This window comes from Cyprinus carpio, chromosome A24 (genome assembly GCF_018340385.1).
Source record: "Cyprinus carpio isolate SPL01 chromosome A24, ASM1834038v1, whole genome shotgun sequence".
NCBI classification, from domain to species: Eukaryota; Metazoa; Chordata; class Actinopteri; order Cypriniformes; family Cyprinidae; genus Cyprinus; species Cyprinus carpio.
Window position 1 is genome coordinate 13,670,225 of NC_056595.1, and position 25,725 is coordinate 13,695,949.

The following is a 25,725-nucleotide window of genomic DNA, read 5'->3' on the forward strand; positions in this document are numbered from 1 at the left end:
CAGCACGAAACATTAGATAAGCATTGACAGCAAGCGCACCGAACGAACGCAGTGCCTTCACTTCCGGTTTGTTGCCAAGACAACAGTTGCACGCCTCCTCTAAACTCAAAGTCACAACATACGCTGTTTCCTAATGGATTGTTATTAGTAGTTTATTTTTTGTATTATTGAAGCTTTTTTTTTGCTTTTTTTTCTGATTTTTGTTTTTCTTATATATATGTGTGTAAGACAGGTTTTGCAAGGTGAGAAAGTAAGATCCGTTAAGGTAGCCTATTACGTTAAAAATTAAAAACATTAATTAAAACTGCTAGTGGTGGCTTACTTTTCTTACTTTTACAGTTTGTTGCCATAATTGATTTGTCTTATTTCGTCTATTATTATTATTATGCAGTGTTTGAGCAGTACCAGAAGGCAAGAACACAATTTGTGCAAACTGTAGCAGATCTTGCAGCAAGACCACAAAATACTGAAACACTTCAAAATTCTGGTGAGTTTCTAACATTTTATTTTGTTTCTGCATGAAGTATGTTACGGCATTTGCTTGTATCTATATACTTATAAAATTTCGAATTTAATCATTTAAATATAGAATTTTACATTTTTTAAACAGATTTACTTAACTCCAATCTTAACTAAATTCATGTAAATTCAAAATGGATTGATTGATTGATTGCTTTATCCTTGCCTACAATGTAGAGAAGAAGCATAATTATTTTAAACCCTTTCAACACTCAGTACTGATGAGGGGAAAAGAGGCTATAGCAAATGTTTCTTTGTACAACGATCTAAATCAATATCTTTCATTTTCTCCCAAACACAGTACAATGCATGTTTCCGGACAAAATATCTTTCAAAAGACATTAACAAGTTACATTTTTAATTAGTATTGCAGAAATAAGGAATAGCATACACATGCTCATGCTTATCTCATTTGGAACTTAGAAGCACATTTTATTTAGATATATTTTATTATATGATTTGAACCTTTGAAAGTATATCCTCCCCTCATCTGCTCTCGAGTGTCTTTCCACTCCTGTTTTCTTCCCGGCACAAATGTGCTCAATCTCTTTGGCTTAGGTGTAATGTCCCTTTTGAGGCCTCTCCTTTTGGATGCAGTCCCAACTATTCAGCAGACAGCAGCTCTGGCTCTCGGAAGGCTTGCCAACTATAACGATGACCTAGCTGAGGCTGTAGTAAAGGGAGACATTCTTCCTCAGCTTGTGTACTCTCTGGCTGAGCAAAACGTGAGTTTCTTTAGCTGAACCTCTCTAATTTGAATGAAAAGGTTTGTGTTAAGGTATCGAACCGTCATGCTTAAATTTGCTTTTGCACAATACAAAAATTTCTACTTCTGACTACTGACACTGTCAGCCAAGCAATCCAGGCTTATATAATTTCCATTTTATCATATTTTTTGTGCTGTTATTCTTTAAATATTTTGTGAGAAGTATAAAGTCAAAGAAAAAACAGTTTGTTTGCACTTTTGATTTAAATTCTATGACTCTAAACAGTAACAGTACTTATGACTGTTAGGAGGTGCTGAACATTTACATATTGTCATCATGAAAATTTAAGTTCATGGTAGTACAACATGTCTAGATTTCGCACCACATCTTTCTTTTGCCAAGAATTTATTTTTGTAACGCTTTAATACAAAAGAGATTGTTTCAAAGTCGCTTCATAGTATTAAACAGGAGATAACAGAATGGATGCAAATTCTGCTATAAAGCAGTTGTAGCAAGACAAAAGTGTTGGTTCTGCATTGGTTTAGTTCAGTTCAATAACTTTTCATGTTCATTCATTATGAAACAAGTTCAGTTCAGTGATAAGAAGACAATAGGGTGGTTATTCAGCCTCGAGTCAGCTCAGTGTTGTTTCAGTTCAGTTCAGAAATAATTTTGATGTTGAAAAATTCATGAATTATGAACAATTTGATTTAGCTATAAAGCAGAAGAAATAGTGTCATTATTCAACTCAATTCAGTTCAAGTTATTGTTGTGCTCATCCGACAGTGTCAGTACTGTTAAATTGATGTCTTTTAGACCCCAGCTAATCAAGCCAAAGGAAACAGTGGCAAGACAAAACACAAACTCCATCAGGTGACAGAAATGGAAAGAATAAAAAAAAAACAGGCTCAGTCGGGGTCCAGTTCTCCTCTGGCCTAAATGAATGGACATGGTGTGAAATTGGTCTGCTCCGACAAAACACTTTAAAGTGGTGGTCCAAAGGCTCTAAAACTTATTGTTAGAATACTATTATGCTGTCAGAAAGGCCTCATCAGAAGTATAAAACACTTTCCACAGAAGGTCCTTTTATGTAATTGAATGATATAGAATGTGATATATTGCTTACTGTTTATTAAAGGCAGATTTGCTGGTGATTCTTGAACATTCTAATGTATTTATTGGCAAATTTCTTTGTCCTTTTCCTGCTGGATTGCTGGGATATGAAAGACACAGCGCTTCTATAAGAAAGCTGCCGCATTCGTGCTTCGGGCTGTTGCTAAGCACTCCCCTGAACTGGCTCAGGCCGTGGTGGACTGTGGAGCACTGGACGCTCTTGTAATCTCCCTGGAGGAGTTTGACCCTGGGGTCAAAGAGGCTGCTGCATGGGCAATAGGCTACATTGCCAGACATAATGCACGTAAGTTTGCATAAAACGGTCGTTTTATAATTCTTTCTCACAGTCCGTCAGTGTTCCTTTTGTTAATTTCTTCTCCTGCTGTGCAGAGCTGTCTCAGGCAGTGGTTGATGCTGGAGTTGTGCCTCTGCTCGTGTTATGCATCCAGGAGCCTGAAATTGCCCTGAAGAGGGTTGCTGCTTCCGCTCTGAGCGACATAGCCAAACACTCCCCAGAGCTGGCTCAAACTGTGGTGGACACAGGGGCGATCGCCCACCTAGCACAGATGATCCTAAACCCAGATGCCAAATTGAAGGTGACAGAGCCTACAGATATTGTAATCAATGACATGCAGACTTAATTTGACAGTGCATTTTTTTCTCCTCTTTACAGAGGCAGGTTTTTTCAGCTCTCAGCCAAATCGCCAAGCACTCTGTAGACGTAGCCGAGATGGTGGTGGAGGCTGAAATATTCCCTGCCGCACTGGTTTGCCTAAAGGACCCGGATGAATATGTTCGGAAGAATGTCGCCACACTTATTCGGGAAATCTCAAAACACACCCCTGAGGTACCTACCACATACATAACATAGCAACTAAATGATTTCAAGATGCTTGTGTAAGTTTGGAATCTCCACTTTGTCAGCTCTTTGACACCCCCTGTTTAAATAACATGGTGTGAGGCAGCTAGTCTGTAAACCATGGAGAATGTGGGTCTGTTATTTATCACCAGTGCAACACAGGAAACAGACAATTGGAAACCACATTACATAACCCATTTTTTTCACCTGCCCAAAACTGTTTTGCTTTTCTGGTCTGCCTCACTTATTGTTTATCATAATGTAACACTGGCTTGTGTATTTGCTTGTGCGCATTGTGTGTTTCCTACTCAGCTGTCCCAGATAATAGTGAATGTGGGGGGCGTAGCAGCTGTGATTGACTACCTCGGGGACTCCAGAGGGAATGTACGCCTGCCGGGGATCATGATGCTGGGCTATGTGGCTACACACTCCGAGAACCTAGCCATGGCTGTGATTGTATCTAAAGTCTGTTATCACATCTTTTCATAAGCTCACATGTAAAACTTGACTACATGTAAATTTTGACTACATATGTACACTAACATTTAAAGGTTTGGGGTCAGTATGAATTTTTTAAGCAGAATTGAATACCTTTACATTCATCTGATACATTCAGTTGATTCAAAGTGACAGTAGTTATGTTAAAAAAATCTATATCAAATAAATTCTGTTCTTTTTGAGTTTTCTATTAATTAAACAATCCTGAAAAAGTGTCATGGTTTTCATATAAATATTAAGCAGCACAATCATTTTAACTTTAATAATAACTGAAGAAATGTTTCTTGAGCACCAAGTCAGCATAGAATGATTTCTGAAGGATCATGTGACACAGCTGGAGCAATGGCTGCTGAAAATTTAGTTTTGCCATCATAGGAATACATTTTCATAATAGACAACAGTTATTTTAAATTGTAGTAATATTATACAATAATATATTATTGTAGTAATATTTCAGCCTTGGTGAGCATAAGAAACTTCTCTCATATATATATATATATATATATATATATATATATATATATATAGGGGGATATATATATATATAAATTTACCAAACCAAGACTTTTGAACAGTAGTGTACTTCTCTCATAACACTGATATAAATCTCAAAATACTCATAAATTTGATCATATTTGATTCCTGTATTTTATTACCATATTCCATATTTGTTTCCACTCCTGTAGGGAGTGCCGCAGTTGGCTATCTGTCTGGAGGAAGAGCAAGAAGATCACATCAAAGCAGCCACAGCTTGGGCATTTGGCCAGATTGGCAGACACACACCTGAGCATGCAAAAGCTGTTGCTGTGGCCAACGTGTTCCCTAAACTCCTAAATCTGTATTTGGACACTGAAAGTTCTGAAGACCTGCAGGTCAAGGTGAGCAACAGCCCATATGTAAAATGACTGATGGAGGTACTGTTTTTCATTTTGGTGTAAATTATTTTTGCTAATGTCAAATGTTTAGTAACTGTTTTCTTTTTTTTTATATACTCAAAATAGGCCAAGAAGGCACTGAAGAGCATCCTTCAAAAGTGCACTTATCTACCAGCACTGGAGCCTCTTCTCTATGAAGCTCCCAGCAACATTCTGAAACATATCATCTGCCAGTTCAGTAAGGTACCGGGAACTTATTGTTTTCATCAACACATTTTATGAGATCAGCATGTGTTAATCACAGTGAGAACTATTCAAGAAACTTTTCTATTTCCTACCAATCTTACAGGTTCTTCCTCATGACAGTAAGGCACGGCGATTGTTTGTTACCAGTGGTGGTCTGAAGAAAGTACAGGAGATCAAAGCAGAACCTGGTTCTGCAATTCAGGAATATATCAATGCAATCAACAGCTGCTACCCCGAAGAGATTGTCAGGTTCATACACATTTATATGAATTATAAACAGTACCACATCAAAATATTTTTAAACTAAACAAAGCACATTCATAATGTTATAAACTTTAACTGTATGTTTTTTGTTGTTCCACTGACCGGCCCTTCTTTCACAGGTATTATTCACCTGGTTACTCTGAGACCTTGCTGGAAAGGATTGATAACTATCAGCCAGTGTGATTTTCTTTACTGAAACACTATGAATGCTTTTCAAAAAGTTGTGAAAAATAAAAAAAAATACCATACAAATGATCACAACTGAAACATCTTATTTTGTTATATTTATTGGTGGTAGAGGATTCTTAATTCAGAGATTTTCTGTTTTTGATAACCTAAGATGACCAAACATTTATATTTTTTAATCATCTGTCTAGTTGCATAAAATCCTTGGTATATTTGTAGTAGTTGTTTAACAACAGCAACAACAACAAAAATAAAATGTATTTATTATGAACCTGCTACCTCCTTGAGGTATACACATCCATTTAAACTCTTGCATTTGAGTCGAACTGATTACTGAGACACTTGCTCAGTTCTGGTGAAGAGTGTAGTATCAGGCATTTTAAATAAGGTCGAAGGTCTACCCAAGAGCCTGTCATTGCGCAGGGCCGCGTTTCCCAAAAGCAAACAGACAAATCCTACTAGAATTATGGACTCTTTCCAAAATCCATTTTAACTTCAGTAGACCTAAAATATCACTGTAGATCTACGAGTGCTTTAAAATAATCTTAGAGTACTAAGCGCATCGCTTGCAAACCCACTCACCTGCACCCAAACTACACATAAACTTAATACAGTAATTATTATTAATGGAACTGTATGCATGTAGCTTTTATGTCGGGATTTTATGGCTTTATTTAAATCAACAAATTATTATTGTTATTGTTACTGTATGCATGTAGCTTTTATGTCGGGATTTTATGGCTTTATTAGTTTGAGCGTCTGTACGACCACTTTGTTTCAGGAAGGTGTATGTTTGGCTAATTTGTTTGGGTAATTTGTAAAGAAGGAAGTATTAGAATGAAAATATCAAGAAGGAATAGAATTGGCTCAATTAGACGGCTAATTAGTGTGTGTGTTTTTGTGTTTGTGTTTTTGTGTGTTTGTTTGTGTGTTTGGGGGTGGGGGGGTGAGAACTGGCCATATATTGCCGATGCGTACACAACACACACACAAATTGCTTCGTAGATAGAGAGAAAGACAGGTCAAGACATCTTCACATTGTGCAATATTTTTTTATTTCATTCTACAACCCACTCTTCATACCTGCGCCTTCATACTCTGATCACAGTACCCATGAATATTGCCGATGTGTTGCTTCGTCAAGACATCTTCCCATTGTATTTTCATTCTACAACCCACTCTTAGTGAGAATTAGTAACCGATCAGTTCTACACAAGCTGACACCTGCTCCTAGTACTGGTACTACTTATAGTACTTACTACCACTGGCGGGGCGAATAGCATACTGCTAAGGGCCACACTACGATTCTCGTTTGAAGGGTCTTTATACCATTCTCATTGGCAGTTCAGACACAGGGCTTCAGAACATCACTGGGGTGAACGTTCCATGTCTCCACTATGTATGTAGAATTTGACCCCATTCAGCTGCTCAGACTTTATAATATTTGGAGAAAATGCGTTAAAAAATCAAAGTTTGAAAATGCGAAAATAAAAGGAAAATGCGAAAATAAAAACTATTTAAAATAACAAATTTCTATATTTCTAATAACAAAGTTCTTAACAAAGGACTCACACAATTATAATTATACAGACAATTATGAATATTTAGGAAAATAACAAGCGACTGACATTTCATGAACAAACAACGACTCTTAAAAAGCGCGTAGCCTACTCACGCAAAGGAACTATCGCTCGTAAAGGAAGGTATAGGGAACACTAATCGTTATCGAGAAACTTGGACCAGAAAGTTTGATTTCCGGAAGTCGGTAATCTAATTGTCCCCTTTAAATTTGATGCATTTCAATTTTGCCTGGGTTCACGTTTTTTTAATAAATGTATTATCTCATTACATAAATGAACAAGGTACGGTTTAAAAGTTTTAATTGATTCACTTATTATCGTTTGTGCATATAATGTGCACATTAAAGAACAGCTGTTAAACATATGGCAGCTCATTCTTTGTTTATTGTTTCCTCTTCTGGTGTCAGTCAGATTACTTTTCAATTGAAGCAGATTGGTTATGCATTGTTTGTTTTGCATTGTTTTGTATATTTCAGCTTTTTGCATTTCAAGTTTGGATGTAAGATATCTTAATGGCATATTTGAATTTGTATTGATTCAGAAGCGGTTTGCAGGAAATTCATTTTTCAACTTAAATATAATTTAATAATTTTAAAATTCTCTAAGGTAGGGGATGGTTTGTCATAGTTATTTTCTTCAAATTGACAAAAGTATCCTCTCCGACTTGCCTCTTTTACCCCAAAATTAGAACAAACAAATATCAGTTGCATCGCGCTTTCAGCCACCGCCATGCACAAGAGACGGAAGAAACCTTGAAATAATTAAGCCATATATGCTTGCGGCTTTTAAATAAGGCTGTGCCCATACCTTCGTGTGCACCAGATTGCAAGCTGCTATAGGCTACGTGGATTCAATGGAAACTGACAACAGAAGTTTTCCTTCTGCCTCTTCTATTTGAGACAGTCTGACGTGATAGGAATGTCCTCCGATTATTTATTATTTTTCTTGTCTAAGCGGCCTATTTAACAGCAAATCATTCAAAGCTAAGCGCTTTTGTGTTGTAGGCCTTGTATTGGGCCTCTTGAAACATTGGCTTCGGCCGCAACGAACATTCATACCCGTTAATAGGCTATAAGTTAATTTTATCCCGTCAAATAGTAGGTTTTTAACCATAACAAGACTTATTGAAGTTATGAAACGTGTAGCCATTGCTCCAATATGTCTCTGTTTTCTTATGCTAATTTTGTTTTCATAAAATCTAAAGGAAGTGCTCAGTTTGTACACAGAAGATAAAACTTAAAGGACAGCTCTGTTTAGCCTATTATATAGGCTATTTGGGTTATTTTTAATTGTTTAATTTTTTTATTAACTTAATTTTATTAACAAATTAATGTGTTACACGTTTTATGTTATGTATTTTTTTGTAGTTTGATTTTCATCTTTTTAAATGAACTTATAATATTCAAAATACAATTACGTGAACATATGTTTGGAGTATTTTGGAATATTTAGAGAGAGTATGTTTTTGTTCTGTCTTCTCTCACTATCTCCGGTTTCCTGTTGAATAGCCTACAGTCACGGCATGTGATACAGAAGTTGTTTATCCTGTGTGAAACTTGCAGTCATTGTTGTTTGCATAAAGTTAAAGTCGCTGAATTTGCAGTTTGAAGGTGTCAAGCGTAGGCTATATATGAAAACCCTCCCAGCAGCCTACTTAGATACAGCGAATCAAAGGTAGAAATGTACGGACCTTAGCTGAGGATTCTGAGGATTAACTGATTCATGATGAAGTTCCAGCAATCATGACTTCTCAACAGACGTAATTGCACTTTTAACTTCTGATATCTGATTTCCCTTTAGCAACGTGTCGACCAGAAAAAAAAATAGTTGTCGTAGGGATCCCTGACTGAACGCATAAGAGTACAATCGATCATTTGGAAATGCAGCTGTCAATCAAGTCACGCCTCCTACTCACCTGCTCACTGCGACTTCACACAAAGAAATCTTTTGCACTAGTGACGAGAGACATTCAGATTTTTACGATGATTCTTTTATGTCGGTTCGAATTTTGTTTAATTTTGTCACTCATTTTTGCTCTCAGACATGTCAAGGGAAACTCGAGATATGATATGTAGCAACTCTGAAATTGCACGTGACAAATAAGGCCTTGTTGAAGGAATATAAATAATTTTGGTACACATTAAGATTTGTTTACAACATCAAGTGACACTTTTTAAAGCGGTTCAGTGGTACTTTGGATTCAGCATCTATAGCTCATTGGACTCGATGCAGTGTCAAGAAACGGAGCCTCCACTTTGTTCCAAGCTGTGTTTCTGTGAAGGGTAAGAGCACTGTTTTTGTTCTTTTTTCTACTACTTTTTTAAATCTACACTACAAATAAAATTACAATGTTTTGTGAGGTAACCTAAAACAGTGAATAATAAAATCATGAAATAATAATATAAATTTTTTTTTTATTCAAGTCTAAAATATTATTTAATATGGATGTACTATTAATATATATATAGTAAGTGCAGGCAATATAACAGCACAATGCAATTATTCCGTTTTTACGATTAAATTAATTAAAATAAAGATCATTCTTGGTTACAATAATGAAAAAAAAACCCTACAATATAAACATCTACAATGTTTATAGGCTATGCCTTTTAAATACAACAAGTTATTACATTAATTTTGAAGATGGAAGTATGTTCTGTGTAATGGATATTCATTTGAGCTACAATATCATCCCCATTGTTACTGAACATGCAAAAACTAATTTTGATTTGATTCTCTAACTGATTTTATTCCCTTGTATTTATTGTGAAGATGCTTTCTTGAAATTGTTTTTTGTCATGTGTATAAAGATAAGAATACTCTTATCTTTTATTGTTAAACAACTGCAAAATAATATGTGGGCATAAACAATAAGGCAAAACTATAAGCAGAAGTGAGAAATCTCTGTGGTGTGGTATTTCTTCACTGTATTCTATTTCACTAGTTTAACACAAACATATCCCTGAGAGTTTCATTTTCACAATCTAGTTTAAACCAAGAAAATTTGAATAATTTATTCAATGCATGTCAGCATCAGAGTTTATCATATAGATTTAAGCATAAATAATTTTAACTGAGTTTGCTCACTCACTGATTCAAGACCTGCAGATAAGTTTCTGAGTTTTAATGTTTTGTGTTGAGAAGCATGTCTAGTTTTTATTTGTTTACAGATGCTTCTCCTCTGAGTATGTCCCTTCTGGGAATGAGACGGGCTGGTTGGCAGTGCAGCAGCAGAGGGCCTTCTGTTCATGATGCCACTGTAGCTGCTTTGATTGACAGGGTGCAGACTGTGAAGCCCCTCCTCCTGGAAGTCTCAGGTTATTGTCAGCCTTGCCATAGCAACCCTTGTGTAATCTAACTTGCTTGTAATTCAGTTGGGTTTTTAATTACATTTATTTTAATTGAATTGGACACATCTTAAATAAAGACCCTTATGGCAAAAAAAAAACGAACAAATTGAAATATATTGGAAAATATAATGCAGTTTTTTTTAAATAATACACTTTCATATACGTATAAAGTTGCTTATATTTTTAATTATATTGCAATATGTGTGAAGAAAACATATCCCTAACCATTTATCTCACTTTTCCATAGTTACACATTTCCTCTCTGAAAATATGTGTGGTAGTATATAGGGAAAAATGTTTACTGAAAACAAAATTTCTTGTTAAAGTCATGGCAACATAGTGTGTGGAAAATGAGATTTGTCGTTTGTTACTTAACTTAATGGATTGATGTGTGTGTGTGTGTGTGTCTGTGTGTAATATATTCCTTGTAATTGTGCACATTGCACATAGATATTAAATCTAATAAGTCCCATATTTAATCAGATGTACATCTATATATTATGGAGTGTATTACTGAATATAAAATTACATACATTAAGTAAATCGTCACATTTTTCATTATATGAAAAGAGGTATTGTATTATGTATTATTTAATATATTGTAATATATTTACACAATATATTATAAATATTTTCAATATACATTCAATAATTTGTTGGAAAATATATTTTAAAATATTCTTTTCTCAAAAAAAAAAAAAAAAATCTGTGGCTAAGCAATGTAATTTAATCCCTGGTATATGTTCTTGTTCCAGGCATACCGAATCTGAGCAAAGAATTTTTTTTTATGGTTTTCATTACATTTAGCGGGAACTCTGGTCCTCAGGGTCTGCATAATATATCTGTTATGGCCAACGGATACCTCACCTGCTACATAGATGCAGTATTACCTGCTGCTGGATTGTACCATTTAAGTATGCTTACTATCTGCAAAGCAACAAATATATGGGAAGAATAAAATAGCTTTTGTCACCACCATAAGTCTTTGTATTTCTAGATGTGACTGTGACAAACAGAATCTACACTCATTCTGCCAGCTGGAAGATTAGAGCGTGTCCCTTTGGGACTGAGTGCTTGAATCTCATGTTGTCCAAGAGCGATCAGGATATCCCATCTTGTGCCCCTCTGCCCACAGAGGCAGAGGAGAAGCAGTGGGGTAAAGCCTCAACAAAATCTACAGACAGTCACAAGCGAGGTGTGAGGTCACAGGCATTCATAAAGAAAAGCTACTCTGTTATACAAACTTATCACTGCTTTTTATACTTTTCTGCTCTGTATGTGTGCTGTGTATTACAGCTATTTCGATCTCTTCTGAAAAACGGGCATATGCAACAGAGACAGACATCAAATTTGTAGCAGTAACAGAAGGGCCTGATCCTTCTAATGATACATTCATTAGCAATTTGGGGATGGACCAGAAATAAAAACAACATAATCTACAAAAATAGATATCGCCTACCGGACAAGTTTTTTGTTGTTTAATAAATTTTTTATACAAACCATTCACAAACTAAAGAGCTTTCAATTCTAACATATTTCATACAGATATAATGTTTTACTGAGTCAATACTTTACATGTGTCTATTTACTGAATCTGTAATATTTATTTACTTTTTTATTTATTATTTAATTAAAAAAATATAATCTAATTTTGATAGTGGTTTGACCGCTCACTCATTGATTCAAGTTTCTGTTTAATTGCTTTGTATTGAGAAACATGCCACTTTATTTATGTATCTGTTTATTAATCTGTCTATCTTTGCAGATACAATGTCACTGTCAGTGTGTCTTACGACCATCAGCTCAGATGTTTATCCGGTCATGATTCAGAGAGCTGTGCAGCCCAACAGGCTTTTATTCAGTCCCTCAGTTTTATCAAACAGCTCTGTGAACGTCACCTGCCGGATCAGAGAAACCTTACTTGTTATTATCAAGGTTGAAAACATTTGTGTATCATTGAAAGATCCTGAAAACAACTGTATCATGGTTTCCACAAAAAAAAAACAAAAAAAAAAACAAGGTTGTAATATTATAAATGTCAATTTAATGCAGTTTAATGCATCCTTGCTCAATAGAAGTATTGATTTGTTTAAAATCTTACTGACTCACAAATAACAGAACTGTAGTGTATATCCAAAATATATTCAAAAATATAATTTTAGGTTATTAAATAAATAACAACACATTAGGTTGCAGCACAAAATTAATTTCAAAGGTCAGATCAGATAGCCAATGTAACTGCCTGCTGTATCTTTTTTAAGCCTAACTGTTCTACATTTTAATACATACATTTACATGGGTAACACTAACATGAGCTGGTCACGCAGATCAGTAAACACAGAAGTGAGCAGCTGTTTCAACAGGAACATTGTGACCACTTCAGCGGTACTTACATTTCCTGCTCTTGCCTTGAAACCTGATTTTGACCTGCTTACCGTGTACAGTGGCCATCGATCTTCATCATCTGAGATGTTCATCACTGTAACATCAAAACATGTCAGGTAGGATTTAAGTGGATAACTAAAAGTACATGATTATAATAAAAATATATAATTCACAATAAATGCAATAGGGGTAATCACAAAGAATGTTGTATATCACATATGTCATAAATCAATTTGTTTATGCTCTGCATATGTCTTGTAAACATTTACGAGAAAATTCAGTGAATTGGAATGAGTAGTTCTCTGCTTCTGCTCTATGTGATGACTGTGGATTCACTGCAAAAAATGTCACATATTACTGGAAACTTTACCTGGTTAATGCCTCAAGCTGTACCAGGAAGTAAGTGTACAGTCATACAGAAAAACACTCTTAAAAATAAAAGTTCTATACTGGAATTGATGCATGGTTCCATGAAGAACCTTAAACATTTTTAGAATCTAGAAACTTTCAACTGATCAAAAGGTTTTTTTATAGTGGAAAAAGTTTCTTAAGATTATTAAAATGTTCCTCACTTTAAACAAATGAAAAGAAAAGAATGTTTCTTTTAAAAAATGTTCAGTGAAAGGTTCTTCCTGAAACCAAATATGGTTCTTCTGTTGCAACACTGTGAAAACACTCTTTTGGAACCTTTCATTTTAAGAGTGCACAGCCATCTAATATTAACCAAGACAATTGTTTAGTTTCTGCTTTTAGATCAGTTTGAAATTGATTGCTCTTGCTCCTTCTCTCAGTTCCGTTCTGCAGCAGTATGGATCTCGGTTTACCCTCTAAAATGGAGGAGAGCTTACATTTCTCCCAACCTGCTGTGACACCCTACACTCCAGCCAATTTTACTGAGCCTACCATTCCAGAATCTCCAGCTCCTTATCTTTTATCTGATAATATTTACCTTACAGCCACAGTTACACAAGATACAAAAAAACACCATAATATTAGTGTACACACTCTAATTGAAAGTCCCAGCACAAACACGTACCACCATGCAGCATTACGGACTATTGCATCTTCACACTCACCCTTCCTTCCATCCTTCCACGGGGAATCAGTGGGAGTATCAGGGGTCTTTACCAGCCCCAGATAGGGTGTCATTGACTGATTTGACCTCAGGTAAGATACTGTGGTGAGGGTGACAGTAATCATGTCTTAAAGTCAAAATCATGTGAATTAATGAATTATGTAAAAGATTTAAAACTTGAATAAGATTACCTATTATAATAAAACGTTTGTCTTAATTATTATTATTAAATATATTTATTTATCTATTGAATTTTTTTTTTTTTTACAAAACTAGCTCTATGCAGCATTGATATTTGAAGATTTCGATTACAATAAAATGAGATTGGACACCCCCTGGTGTTCATTGTTTTTATATAATCAACATATATTGTGTTTTTAGATAATCACAATAATTTTTGGGAAGAACACAGCTGAAGGCAAAAGCAATTTGTGGAGGAAAAAATATTTTATATAATAGGTTAGTTATCTAGCTCAATGAGAGCCTTATGGCAACCTAATAATGATAATAATATAGAAAATATTTCTTTGGTAATTTTTAATCTTACAGCACCAGGTTTGCCACTTGTGAAAATAAAATTAAATTAAAGTAAATTAAAATAATGAAGTATGAGTCAAAATTATGGTCTGATTATTATTATTATTATAATTATTATAAAATGCAATTTTTAAAAGTTGTTTACTTGTAACCAGTGTTATTTTAGTATCATAAGTTTTAGTATCAATAGTTTTTTGTTTATATTTTGAATTCAAATTTATTTTTATATTTTCTGATTTCACTTTCATTTTAGTTGCATTATTAGTATTTTTTTTATTGTGTAATTATTATTATTATTAGTATTAGTTTTATATTATTAGTTTCAGTTTATTTAGTTTTAGTTGTTTTAGTGCTTCAGGTTACACTAAACAAAAATGAGAATTGCTGCCTTGGCAACTAGCTGAAATAAAATATGTTTAAAGCAATAAAATAAAAACTAATAATACAAAATAATAAATAAAATACTAACTTTGTGAACTACATTTGCAGATGTTCATACCGAGGGCATGATTTACATAGACTTCCCCCATAATTTACACAGGGGAAGTTGTGGCATAATGGTTAGAGAGTTTGACTCCTAACCCTAGGGCTGTGGGTTCGAGTCTCGGGCCTGCAATACCACGACTGAGGTGCCCTTGAGCAAAGCACCGAACCCCCAACTGCTCCGTGGGTTGCAAAGGGTAAATGGCTGCCCACTGCTCTGGGTGTGTGTTCATGGTGTGTCTGTGTGTGCACTTTGGATGGGTTAAATGCAGAGCACGAATTCTGAGTATGGGTCATCTTGGCTGTATGTCACGGCACTTTCACTTTTTTTGATAAGCAGTCGATATCAGGCGATCATCTCTCCCTACCGGGTGTTTTAGAGTCAAGTAAACACCCCTCTTGACTATACATCCTGAAATGAAGACTTTTAAAATAATGAACAGCATGATAAGCATGACACTCATATAAAATTTTTGGTGCTGTTTATAGAGTATGATTACTGATCCTGGTGTCCTAGTCGGCAGATCTACAGGTAGACATTTTTATGTTCTGCATAAAAAAGCAATAATGATCTACTTGCTAGTATTTAAACGTTGTAGTGTATTTAACTATGTCTTGTGTGTTTGCGTGTGTAAGAGACCAATTCAGTGGGCTTTAGTTGGAATGGAGGATATCTCCTCACTCTTATGACCATCAGGGTGATAATCTGCTGCACCCCAGCCTGCTTGGCCAGGCGCTGTCTGAGAAGACCCTGCTAGATCTGGACAGACAGTTCATTCATCAGTCTTACACTCTCACAGGTACGTGCGAGTACTCACAGGACTTATATGGACATGAAACTTTCCTGATCACTCATTTTACATATGGACTATAAAAAGAACCTTTGGTTGTCTTCTTTTTCCTTCAGGATTATCCTCTTCGGTTGTCACATTTAAACCCTTCATGCTTAAACCAAAGAGTCTTTATTTGCTTGAAGTGTCTGCAAGTGAGTTTTCCATCTTGTTTTGTTAATTCAGAATCGAAATACCTATTACAAATGGAAATAACAAATAATAATGCTTTAAATGTTTGGGAATATTTTGCCCTAGAGCTATTTGCATTTTTTACTCTTTTTTTTATTTTTATTTTCCCCCTCTCTTGTCAGTTTCTGAGGACTGGCTGCAAGGGGAAAGCCAGCTGTTCTTCCACACTCAAGCTGTTCCTGAAGGAATGAGCTGCCAAGTGCAGCCCAACACAGGCTCGGAAATCCACACTCATATCAGCATCTTCTGCTCCTCTGGAAAAGAGGTCTGCATTTTCCCTTGTACTCCTTTCATTCATATTTTTAATTGGATTTTTAAGAATGGTGTAACTGATCTTGATGTAATTGTGTTCCTGTGTTCAGGATCTCTTGTATGAATATAGTTTTAGTGTGGGCAACGATCCGAGGAAACTCCTTTATTCTTCTTACATGAGTCCAAGCCTCCAGCAGGCCATATTCTGTACAGTGGGCTGGTGAAAGCTCTGGTATCTCTCCTGTCTGGTGTTTGAGCTCTCTTCCAGACCAGGACACCAACTCATAAACAAAGTGCTTTACACCATCACTGATTTAGTGCTGGTAAGAAAAGCATCCTTGATGCTATGTTGACATGTTAGTTTACAAAATGACATTAACATGCCCTGCTGATCTCTTTCCTGCTTGAGAAGTTGAAAAGTAGCAGAACATTTTGATGAATTAAGCACTTTAAAAAGTCTAGTTCACAATATATCTCTGAACTATCATGTGGTCAGTTCCTTTCTGCATTATATTTTTATTTTTGTTTTCGACAACCAATTATAAGGTGAAGAATTCCTATATTATTCCTTATAAATCACCAGACAAACTGCCACAAAGACATGATTCATATCTTCCTCTGAGCCTGAAGTGACTGAAGATGTTTTTTGAATCAAATATGACAGAAAATGACATATTTAGTGAAAAAATCTTATTTATGAACGTGTTTATGTAAAGTTCTTTCATTAAATTGAGTATTTGAACATATTTTCCACTCCTTTGCAGATTGTAAGTTCAATGATATTTTGTTAAAGTATTTTAGTCTTATTTGAGATATTTCAGTCTTATTTTGTTTTAAACAGATGCCTTCTGACATTCTGTGATATTAACCTTGCACATTTTATCACAGGAGTGTATGCTGTGTGTGAACACCTCGTTCATGGAAGTGTTAGCCTGGAAGGATGACCGGTCTCATTTTGTGGTGAAAACATTTGGCCTCACTGCGTTCCACCTGACTGATTTTCTGGAGATGCAATTTCAACAATGGAGCAGCAACACAGTGTACAGGAACACAGTGTACAGGCAGAGCCCACACCGATGGTCCAGACATGTGCAGGTACACTATAAATGCATGACTGAATTTGAAAAAAACAAAAACATGTGCTTTGTCATGTCATGTGGAGCAAATTACCTTTTAATTTAATGCAATGTTACAGCTCAATGGAGACAGAAGTTATTTATATATATTAATATAATAATATCATTTTTATGGTCCTCAAAATTATATAATAATTATAAATAATTTTACATACTAAAAAAGAAAAAATAGGCCGAAGCCTTAGCTTATTTTATCTAACCTTTTTTATTAATATGTGTAGCTGGCATGACTAAATTTAATCTATACAAAATATATCAAACCAAAACAGTTACTTAAGACAACATTTCTTGAGCTATTTACACACAACTGAAAATAACACCTTTTTAAATATATATATAAATTAATACAGATTATACAATAAATGCTCCACCTAGTGGTAAAAAAAACTTAAAGTTTAATGTATTTTAATCTTGTATAGTTACCTCAAATGTTTCTTAATATTAATTACTGTGTCAATCATTTATTCTGTAGGCCAATATTGTCTGGCACCATGCACTATAAAAACACTAAAAATGTGTTTGATGGGTTTTGTCCTTTTTTTTCAGTTGCAACCACCTGGCATCATTTGCAGTATCACATGAGAACATCATAAGCAGCTACAAATCTGCAGATGTTTCACAGTTTATCCAGTACACCTGCAGTGTCTTTCTCCACATTTATCAGATCTGTATATGGCTGTTTTTCAACTTACTTCCTGTCTTGCAGCTCAAAAACCAACTACATACTGATCATTTTGGCTCTCTATGTGGTGGAGCTGGTCATCTGTAGGAAGGCTGAGGTTTCATTACAGAAAACTACAGGCTCGTTCCTGCTACCAGAAAACAGTCCCTCAGACCGGTTCCTCACCATAGATATAGGAATGAGATCTAGAATCAGAATGACAGCAAAGGTATTAATCATTGTCATTAGTAATGAGAATGAAAGTGAAATCCTTATCAGAGCCATTGCTGCATAAATTGCATGATTTTCTGAATAATGTTGTCAGGTCCATATTGTTCTGTATGGAGATAATGTTGTCTCTCAAACCAGGGAACTCAGCAGCTCTGACTCCAAACTCTTTACATGCAACTCAAGGAATACCTTTATTCTCAGGTAAATGCTCATTTTGCACATTTATAATTTTTTGAGACTGTAGTCAACCATTTACTTAAAACTAATTTAATAATCTAATTTGTTTTTATCATATTTTATCATAATTATTTTTTAACCAACACATTTCACAATCCATCAATAACCTCTAAAGCTGTGTGAAGCATCTAATGGGGCTAAATGTTAACATTTTCTTAGGAAAATAAAACTAATAGAGGGATGGCAAAGACTCAAGTTATAGGTTCCGACCATATCTGTTTGTTGATTTTTTTGGCTGTGCAGCACCTTGGTCAGCACACATTGCTTTTAAGGTACTGTATAATATTTTGAGGTTGATATTGTTATGTTTAGGTTTAATAGTGTGTCTTTGTCGAGTACGGAAGGTGCATCTTTGGCATGATAATGGAGGTTCATCTCCAGCTGGTACCCGAGCCATGTGCAGGGGTCCTGCTGGTTCTTCCTGGTCCAGTGTTGGCTGGCAGTAGATGAGGGAGATGGAAGGGTGGAGAGGAGTTTAGTTGCTTCTGAATGTGGCCTAACATTTAAAGAGGTGAACCCCTATGATAGTGATATACAACTAGTTAAATATGGCTATATAGATTTTCCTATGTCTGTACAGTGTCTTTAAAGGAATAGTTCATGAAAAAATAAAAAAATTACACACCCTCATGCAATTTCAAGCCTGTGTGCATTTCTCTCTTCTGCTGAACACAGAAAATATTTAGAAGAATGTTGAACAGTTTTGGTGCCCATTTACTTTCACTGTATTTTTTGCCAATGGGAACGGTAACTTTAATCAGCATTCTTTAAAATATGTATGTGTGTGTGTGTGTGTGTGTGTGTGTGTGTGTGTGTGTGTGTGTGTGTGTGTGTATATATATATATATATATATATATATATATATATATATATATATATATATATATATATATTTTTTTTTTTTTTTTTTTTTTTTTTTTTTTTTTTTTTTTTTCTTTCAGCAAAACAAAGAAAGTCATACAGGTTTGGAATGACATGAGGGGGATTAAATAATGACAGAATTTGTAATTTTCGGTGGGCTAGGACATATTGAACTTTTTCATTTGACAACAGTGCTTAATTAATTCTTTTTTTATGTACTTAAAAACATTGTAAAAATGTGTATATTATATATTACAACAACATCTTTGTTTATCCAGTTAATAATGACTTCTGTCAATTTTAGTTACATTAAAATTGTTTTACCTAATAATACACTTGTTTTATGTATTTCATATACAATTTATTTTGAATGATATATTTGCTTATTACCTTATTTAACAGTTTGTTATAACAACATCTTTATTTATCCATTTAATAATAATTTCTGCAACATTTACTTAAGATTTTTCAAAGTTTTGGCTTGGTTAAAAGTGACTTAAATATTTAACAAATATTACTTAAAACTTTAAGGCAGCAATTAAACATTCAGAAAATCCTGCTTTGCCATCACAGGAATAAATTATATTTTAAAATATATTAAAATAGAAAACAGCTATTTTAAATAGTAATTATAAAATATATAAAATATAAATAGTAATTATATTTAACAAATATTTATTTTATTTTATTTATATTTTATTTATATTTTACTTTATTTTTGATCAAATAAATGCAGCCTACTTCTTCTACTTCTTCTTTTTTATTGCTTAGAAATGAAACTTAAAGGTTTAAAGGTTTGGTGGGTTTTTTTTTTTTAGGTTTTAAATTCATTGTATTCCCTAATGGCCAGCACAATACAAAACACTATAATGAATGATGTAATTTTTCTACTTCATTTTTTTTCTTTGAATATATCTGTTATACAATTTAACACCGAAATACTGTATTTTTCCTTCTATGTGTCTGCAAAAGTTCCTATATTTGAAACTCACCGAGTACCTGGAGGACTTTCCACCAGGTCTGTGTACAGTCATCCGTCTTTCAGCACACGCACACACACACACACCCACTCTCACACACACACACACACACACACACACACACACACACACAGAGCTGGAGTGTGTGGCTGCTGCTTCTGCAGGGCTACATGTGGGTCAGCACAGTGCTTGTAAATCTTTTGGAAAAACAGGTGTTCAACACAGAAATCAATACATGTCAACAAATACTGTCAATGTGATTTTGCTTGTCATTTTCACAATTTTGAGACATGTCTTTTTTGTTTTCTACTGTACACCAATGGGCAGTGTTTTGTAGAGATGGGGCTTATTGATGTTTTACCGGTTTCCATGGTAACAGGCCTGTGCAGTATTCTTGCTGTGCTGCCAGTAGGGGGGTCTGGTGTCCCTGGTGTTTAGTGTCAGGAAGGTCAGAGTTCCTGAGGAGCTGCTGCAGGGGGAAATGCCAGCTGTTTTGCCCCTCAGTTTCTTCTTGCTACATAGTTAAATGTTAGATCAACTGCATGCATTCATTTAGACAATTGGTATTTATGTAGGATGTATTTACAGTAGTTAGTGTCCCTATATGTTACTGTTATTTTATCTGTTTTAGAGCACATCCGCTAGTGTGTCTGGAGAGCAGTATAAGGTCAAGGTGCCTGATGTCTACTCTGTAGGAGGCATGTTTTTATGCATTTTCCTCTTTTGTTATCATCTGTCAGTTTATTCATTATTCAAAATAGTTTTATGCAAAACACTTTCTGTTGGTTTGTCTGTTTTATAGAACACCACGATGCAGTTCTGATGAACACTTGTGCATCGTACCTGTCCTGCTATAGTTTCCCACTGGACTCAAGGATCATGGGAAAAAAAAATACAATGTATAATGTACAGATCAGTTAAATTGCTTACTTTATATGCTCAGTTAAATATGCTTGACAATGAAATTATTTTAGTCTACAGTACTAAAGACAGTGCAAATGGTATGTCCCGCAGTATGGAGATCAGGATTGGAAAACCTCAGATTCAGTGTCTATGTCAAAACTGAAAGAGGATCCTGATGCCATCTTAGAGATTGTAGAAGACTCCATCTCTGATGTCAACAAGCAGATCACATGACAAAAGCAAATGGAATAAGATCTCAAATCACACACCTCTGCACGTTTGTAAACCCATTAGTTAAATATTATATTACAATTATATAGTAAAAATTCTATGTGGTTATGTATGTATATTTTTAAAGTGATTATAATTATTAAAAATATATTTTTATTTTAATATAGTTATAGCAATATATTTTTTAAATTACATTTTTGGTCATTAAGATTTTTTGTTTTTGTTTAAAGAAATAGACATTAACAGTAAAGACAATAATAATGTTTCTATTGTGACAATTTATAATGTTACAAAATAATTCTTTTTTTTTAAATAAATGCCGAAGAGTCCTAAAAATAAGTTGTCATGATTTCCACAAAAATATGAAGCAGCACAACTGTTTTTAACTTTTAAATGTTTCTTGAGCAAATTAGAATGATTTCTAAAAGATCATGTTACACTGAAGACTGGAGTAATGGAATAAATTACATTTTAAAATACATTTGAATAATATTTCACAATATTACTGCTTTTACTGTATTTTTGATCAAATAAATTCAGCCTTAATGAGCATAACATACTTCAGTATCACTTTACAGCAAGGTTCCAATTGTTATGATTACTTAAAAACTAAGAAAGAAAAATACTTCTAAAACATTTATGTATGTTTGTTAATATTAATTTCAATATTTACTAATACATTATGTGTTCATTTTATTTAATAGACCTGAGCTAACATGAACTGACAATGAACAGTTGTATTTTTATAAACTAACATTAACAAAAATGAATAAGTACAGTAACAAATCTATTGCTCATTCTTAGTTAAGGCATCAACTCATTTTAACAAATGGGACCTTACTGTAAAGTGTTAGAGACTTCTTTCAAGCATATTAAAAACTTTACTGACCATAAGCTTTTGTACTGTAGTGTATGGTAAAGGATAATTTATGAAGAAATTAATATGCGCACATCCAACAACTTTAGGCAGGTGCTCAATCACATGGAGCACTTCACTGTCAACGAACATCATATTTCTTATAACCTTTTAAATTCGACTCTCAAATCAGACTTTTGCTTCAACAGGGATTTGATGTTTCACCTAATCTTGCTGTTGACAATTCTGTTTGTGACCTATGGAAAGTCTGACAGTAACTACAAGTACCATTTGAATCAGGCTATCAAAACTCATTTCACAAAGTAAATACCAGACATTCTTAAATAACTATAACATGAAATTATATTATTACTACAAGTGCTAACAACATTTTCTTACAAACAAGAATCCGCAAAATTAATTTCACTCCATCCAAAAACATGACGATTGGTGGAACTGGACAGCAACCACTTTCCTTGAGAAATTATATGACAATGCCATCTGCCATGATAAAATAGTAGAATAGTTAATGATTTATTTGACATCAGTGCTATTTGAAACAAAATTTAAGTGGCTTTACAAAGACTGCTGCTTACTATGTGTTGCTTTAACAGACAGGAGGTTTCAGCGGTCCTTTCACTCTCATCAGGAGTCCAGTCATTAGAAAGATCAGGAGCACGTATAACTCATCATGCCAGGTAAATCACCAACACTGACTGTTTTACAGTTAATAAAACAATTTCCTGTGAAGACACATTAAATATATATATCCGCATCACTTCTAACAGGCTAATATTTCTTTTCTCAATGCACAGATCTTGAATTTGTTGGGCAAGAACAATATTAAATGCTCTGATAACAAGTCTGTGGAAAAGAGACACTCACTTTAAATACATTTTTACACAGGCGACAGTTTTCATCTGCAGTCTTTTGCGGTTTCTCTATTCTGTGTATACTTTTAAGCTCAAAACAGAGATGATTAATTTTAAATTACCTGTTGATCTAAGTCCCATCTTCTTTTGTGAGCAAGTAGGACAATGCAGTTTAGTTCTTCATGACATTACCTGTATTGTATTCCTATTATCCCACTACATAAAAAATGCCATAATGTGAATCAATTGCAGATGAACATTTCAGGGGTAAAGCAATGGCACTGCATGCAGTTACATGGCTTAAGTAAACAAATTTGTTCAGACTTCCTGCCAGCTTTTTGAATTTCAAAACATGCTATTAATTGGCAAACAGATCATTTTTAACATGAACATATTTCATTCACAGCTTTCTCAATCACTCCTTGGCGTTGTTGTGAATTTGCTTCTGCTGAAATGTGTCCTTACTATGGCTAAACAAAGCAGTGGCAGCAGCTGTGTCTACTTGGAAGCTGATCTTCTCCAACCTGCTTTGGTTGCTGGTAGCCTATTAATTTACATAACACGATATCAGTTCCCCCTATTAATGTAACCAAAGGCTACTTCCATTAAATTACTTTTCTTTATTTCTATTTAGTCACCTGGTGTTATTGTAGCAGTGGCCCTCTCCGGTCTCCGCAACTTGATCTTTCATTCATTCCCATTTACCAGTATCACTAGATCTGCCGATTTGCTCTTCACTCGTTTCTTTTGCATGAGCCACTTTGGTAACATTTACCTCCGAACCCGAGTACCATGAACAATTTATTTTGGAGCTATATTTTGCACTATGATTCCATTTAATGCTATGGTATGTATTGGAATATCATAATATTGATGATACGCAGTGTATATTTGAGTGCAGTTATATCTCATATATAGGTAAATGAGTATTAAAACTAGGAGGAGGTATTAAAACTACCTCCTAGACTGGTTGACGTGATTCTATTTTAATATTTTTTTCAGGTAATTGCCACTCTTACCTTTTTTTTTGTGAAACAAACAAAGAAAACTAAAAGAAGAAAACATTTACTGACTGTCATCGAGCTGATATCTTATGTCAAAGACATGGCTTTACTCATTATTGGTAAATAAGCTGTCTGTAATCACAAAGAGAGATTAAATATAGAAATACTCTTGACTGCATCATTTTTACTCATTTAAGGATAAATCTGCTTTTCTTCACACAGAGGTTTTAGCAGAGTTTGAGGATCTCATAGATGAACTGTTGTTTCATCTGCAACACCCTGCCAACAAAAGAAAATCTATTTGAAACCCAGAGTCATTTCTCTTTGCCACTTTCTGGGCTTGTTTATAGCTCAAACTCAGAGGTGATTGTTTCACTTTTGCACAGAACTAAAATTACTCACGCCATATTGTACAAGCACATATTTATGCAACCTGTGTATGTATTTTGTTATATTTATACAGTATTAATAAATGTGCTATTAAATGACATCTAAAGCACCAGTTACCAAAATTATTTCTGTTTTGAAAAATTGTTTACTCACCCTCAGGGCATACAAGAGCTGAGTTTGTTTATTAATCAGAACAGATTTGGAGAAATTTAGCATTACTTGCATAAGATGCCTGGATATCAGCAGTGCCTCATATAGGAAAAATGCTCACATGCAGGCTTTTTTGTTTGTCAAATTCCAAATACAGCAGAGTTGAGATGCAATATGAATGAATGTCAAGTATATCACAGTAATGTGCTAATTGTTTCAATTAAAGATTACCACTTGAAAACAGAATGTCTCAGTACTTACAAGGCAGAGGAAAAATGCAGGAGAAGAGTCTTTCAATAGGGCAGAGGAATTTAAGAAACCACCTCAAAGACCCAATCAGAGAGTCAGAAGAGACTGGACAGGCCCTATTTCTTTCTTCAAGCAAGGAGACTCATTGTGCACCAGCTGAGTGGAAGGGCAAAGTGTTTAAATCATTAATGCTATCTAATCCAAGCAGGCTGGCAGATGAGCATAATTATGCCCTCAATACTCAAATCAGTACACAAATGTAAATGCACACTCTCCTCAATACTCAAATCAGTACACAAATGTAAATGCACACTCTTCCAACCTCATCACATTGTCCAATGAGAGAATGTACAATCCTGTACAAACATTATTTCAGGGTGCACTAAACAATGCATAAAAGGTAGGTTTTTTTTTTTTACTTTAAAAAACTTTAGCGTTTTGTTCATTGATTACATACCTCAGACGTGATATTTGAAATTAAATCATAAAGTTGCTAAATTCTACTACCACAAAGACATGACTAAACATGTTTGACAAGTTGGACAACTGTAACTTGTTTTTCAAATATAGCAGTTTTAAAATTCACATTTGGGGTGTTATTTGTATTTGTGACATTTATGAGGATGACCCCTTCTTTAATTTTGCAATTAAAAAGTAAACTTTCTTTTGCCAAAAGACCAATTTTCGTAAAGAAAACTTTTATATATCTACCCCTTTTACTATATTTCCACACCTATGCTGTCATAATTCAGGTACGTGTGAATTTCGTAACTTCAACAACGTCCTATTAACAACTTTTATCGTTTTAACTACTAAAATTTCAATCGTAAAAGCAAAGCAATAACTTGCTCCTAGTTACACTTCCTGGATCTCGTCTTATCTCTTTCACTAACCATCCAATAAGCTTGTAGCCCACGGCAGACCACCCAATTGCGGTTTTGAACGTGCATGAACTGCGGACTTGAGTGGCGATCGATGATTGGCCGAGTCCTTGCTCTACCAGCCAATCAGA

The 25,725-nt window shown here is 34.5% G+C and overlaps 1 protein-coding gene and 1 long non-coding RNA gene across 4 annotated transcripts; both read left to right on the top strand.

Moving 5' to 3' along the window:
• The first annotated feature begins 213 nt into the window (after positions 1 to 213).
• Positions 214 to 5,538, top strand: LOC109074742 (sperm-associated antigen 6). 2 transcript variants are annotated; one of them, XM_042714253.1, is made up of 11 exons: positions 214 to 242; positions 392 to 487; positions 1,078 to 1,244; positions 2,454 to 2,643; positions 2,730 to 2,935; positions 3,013 to 3,186; positions 3,511 to 3,663; positions 4,383 to 4,574; positions 4,698 to 4,814; positions 4,921 to 5,066; positions 5,201 to 5,538. In XM_042714253.1, the coding sequence occupies exons 1-11, from the start codon at positions 218 to 220 to the stop codon at positions 5,262 to 5,264; spliced, it is 1,530 nt and encodes a 509-aa protein (XP_042570187.1). In that variant the 5' UTR covers positions 214 to 217; the 3' UTR covers positions 5,265 to 5,538. The 2 variants fall into 2 exon arrangements, with proteins under 2 accessions (XP_042570187.1, XP_042570188.1); XM_042714254.1 differs by having other exon boundaries at positions 2,460 to 2,643.
• A 1,829-nt stretch (positions 5,539 to 7,367) lies between these two features.
• LOC122135346 lies at positions 7,368 to 12,766 on the top strand. Of its 2 annotated transcripts, none has more exons than XR_006153453.1 (3): positions 7,368 to 9,129; positions 10,018 to 10,164; positions 11,963 to 12,766. It is a non-coding gene; the product is annotated as an uncharacterized LOC122135346 (long non-coding RNA). The 2 variants fall into 2 exon arrangements; XR_006153452.1 differs by lacking the exon at positions 11,963 to 12,766 and adding an exon at positions 10,953 to 11,897.
• The last annotated feature ends 12,959 nt before the right edge of the window (positions 12,767 to 25,725 follow it).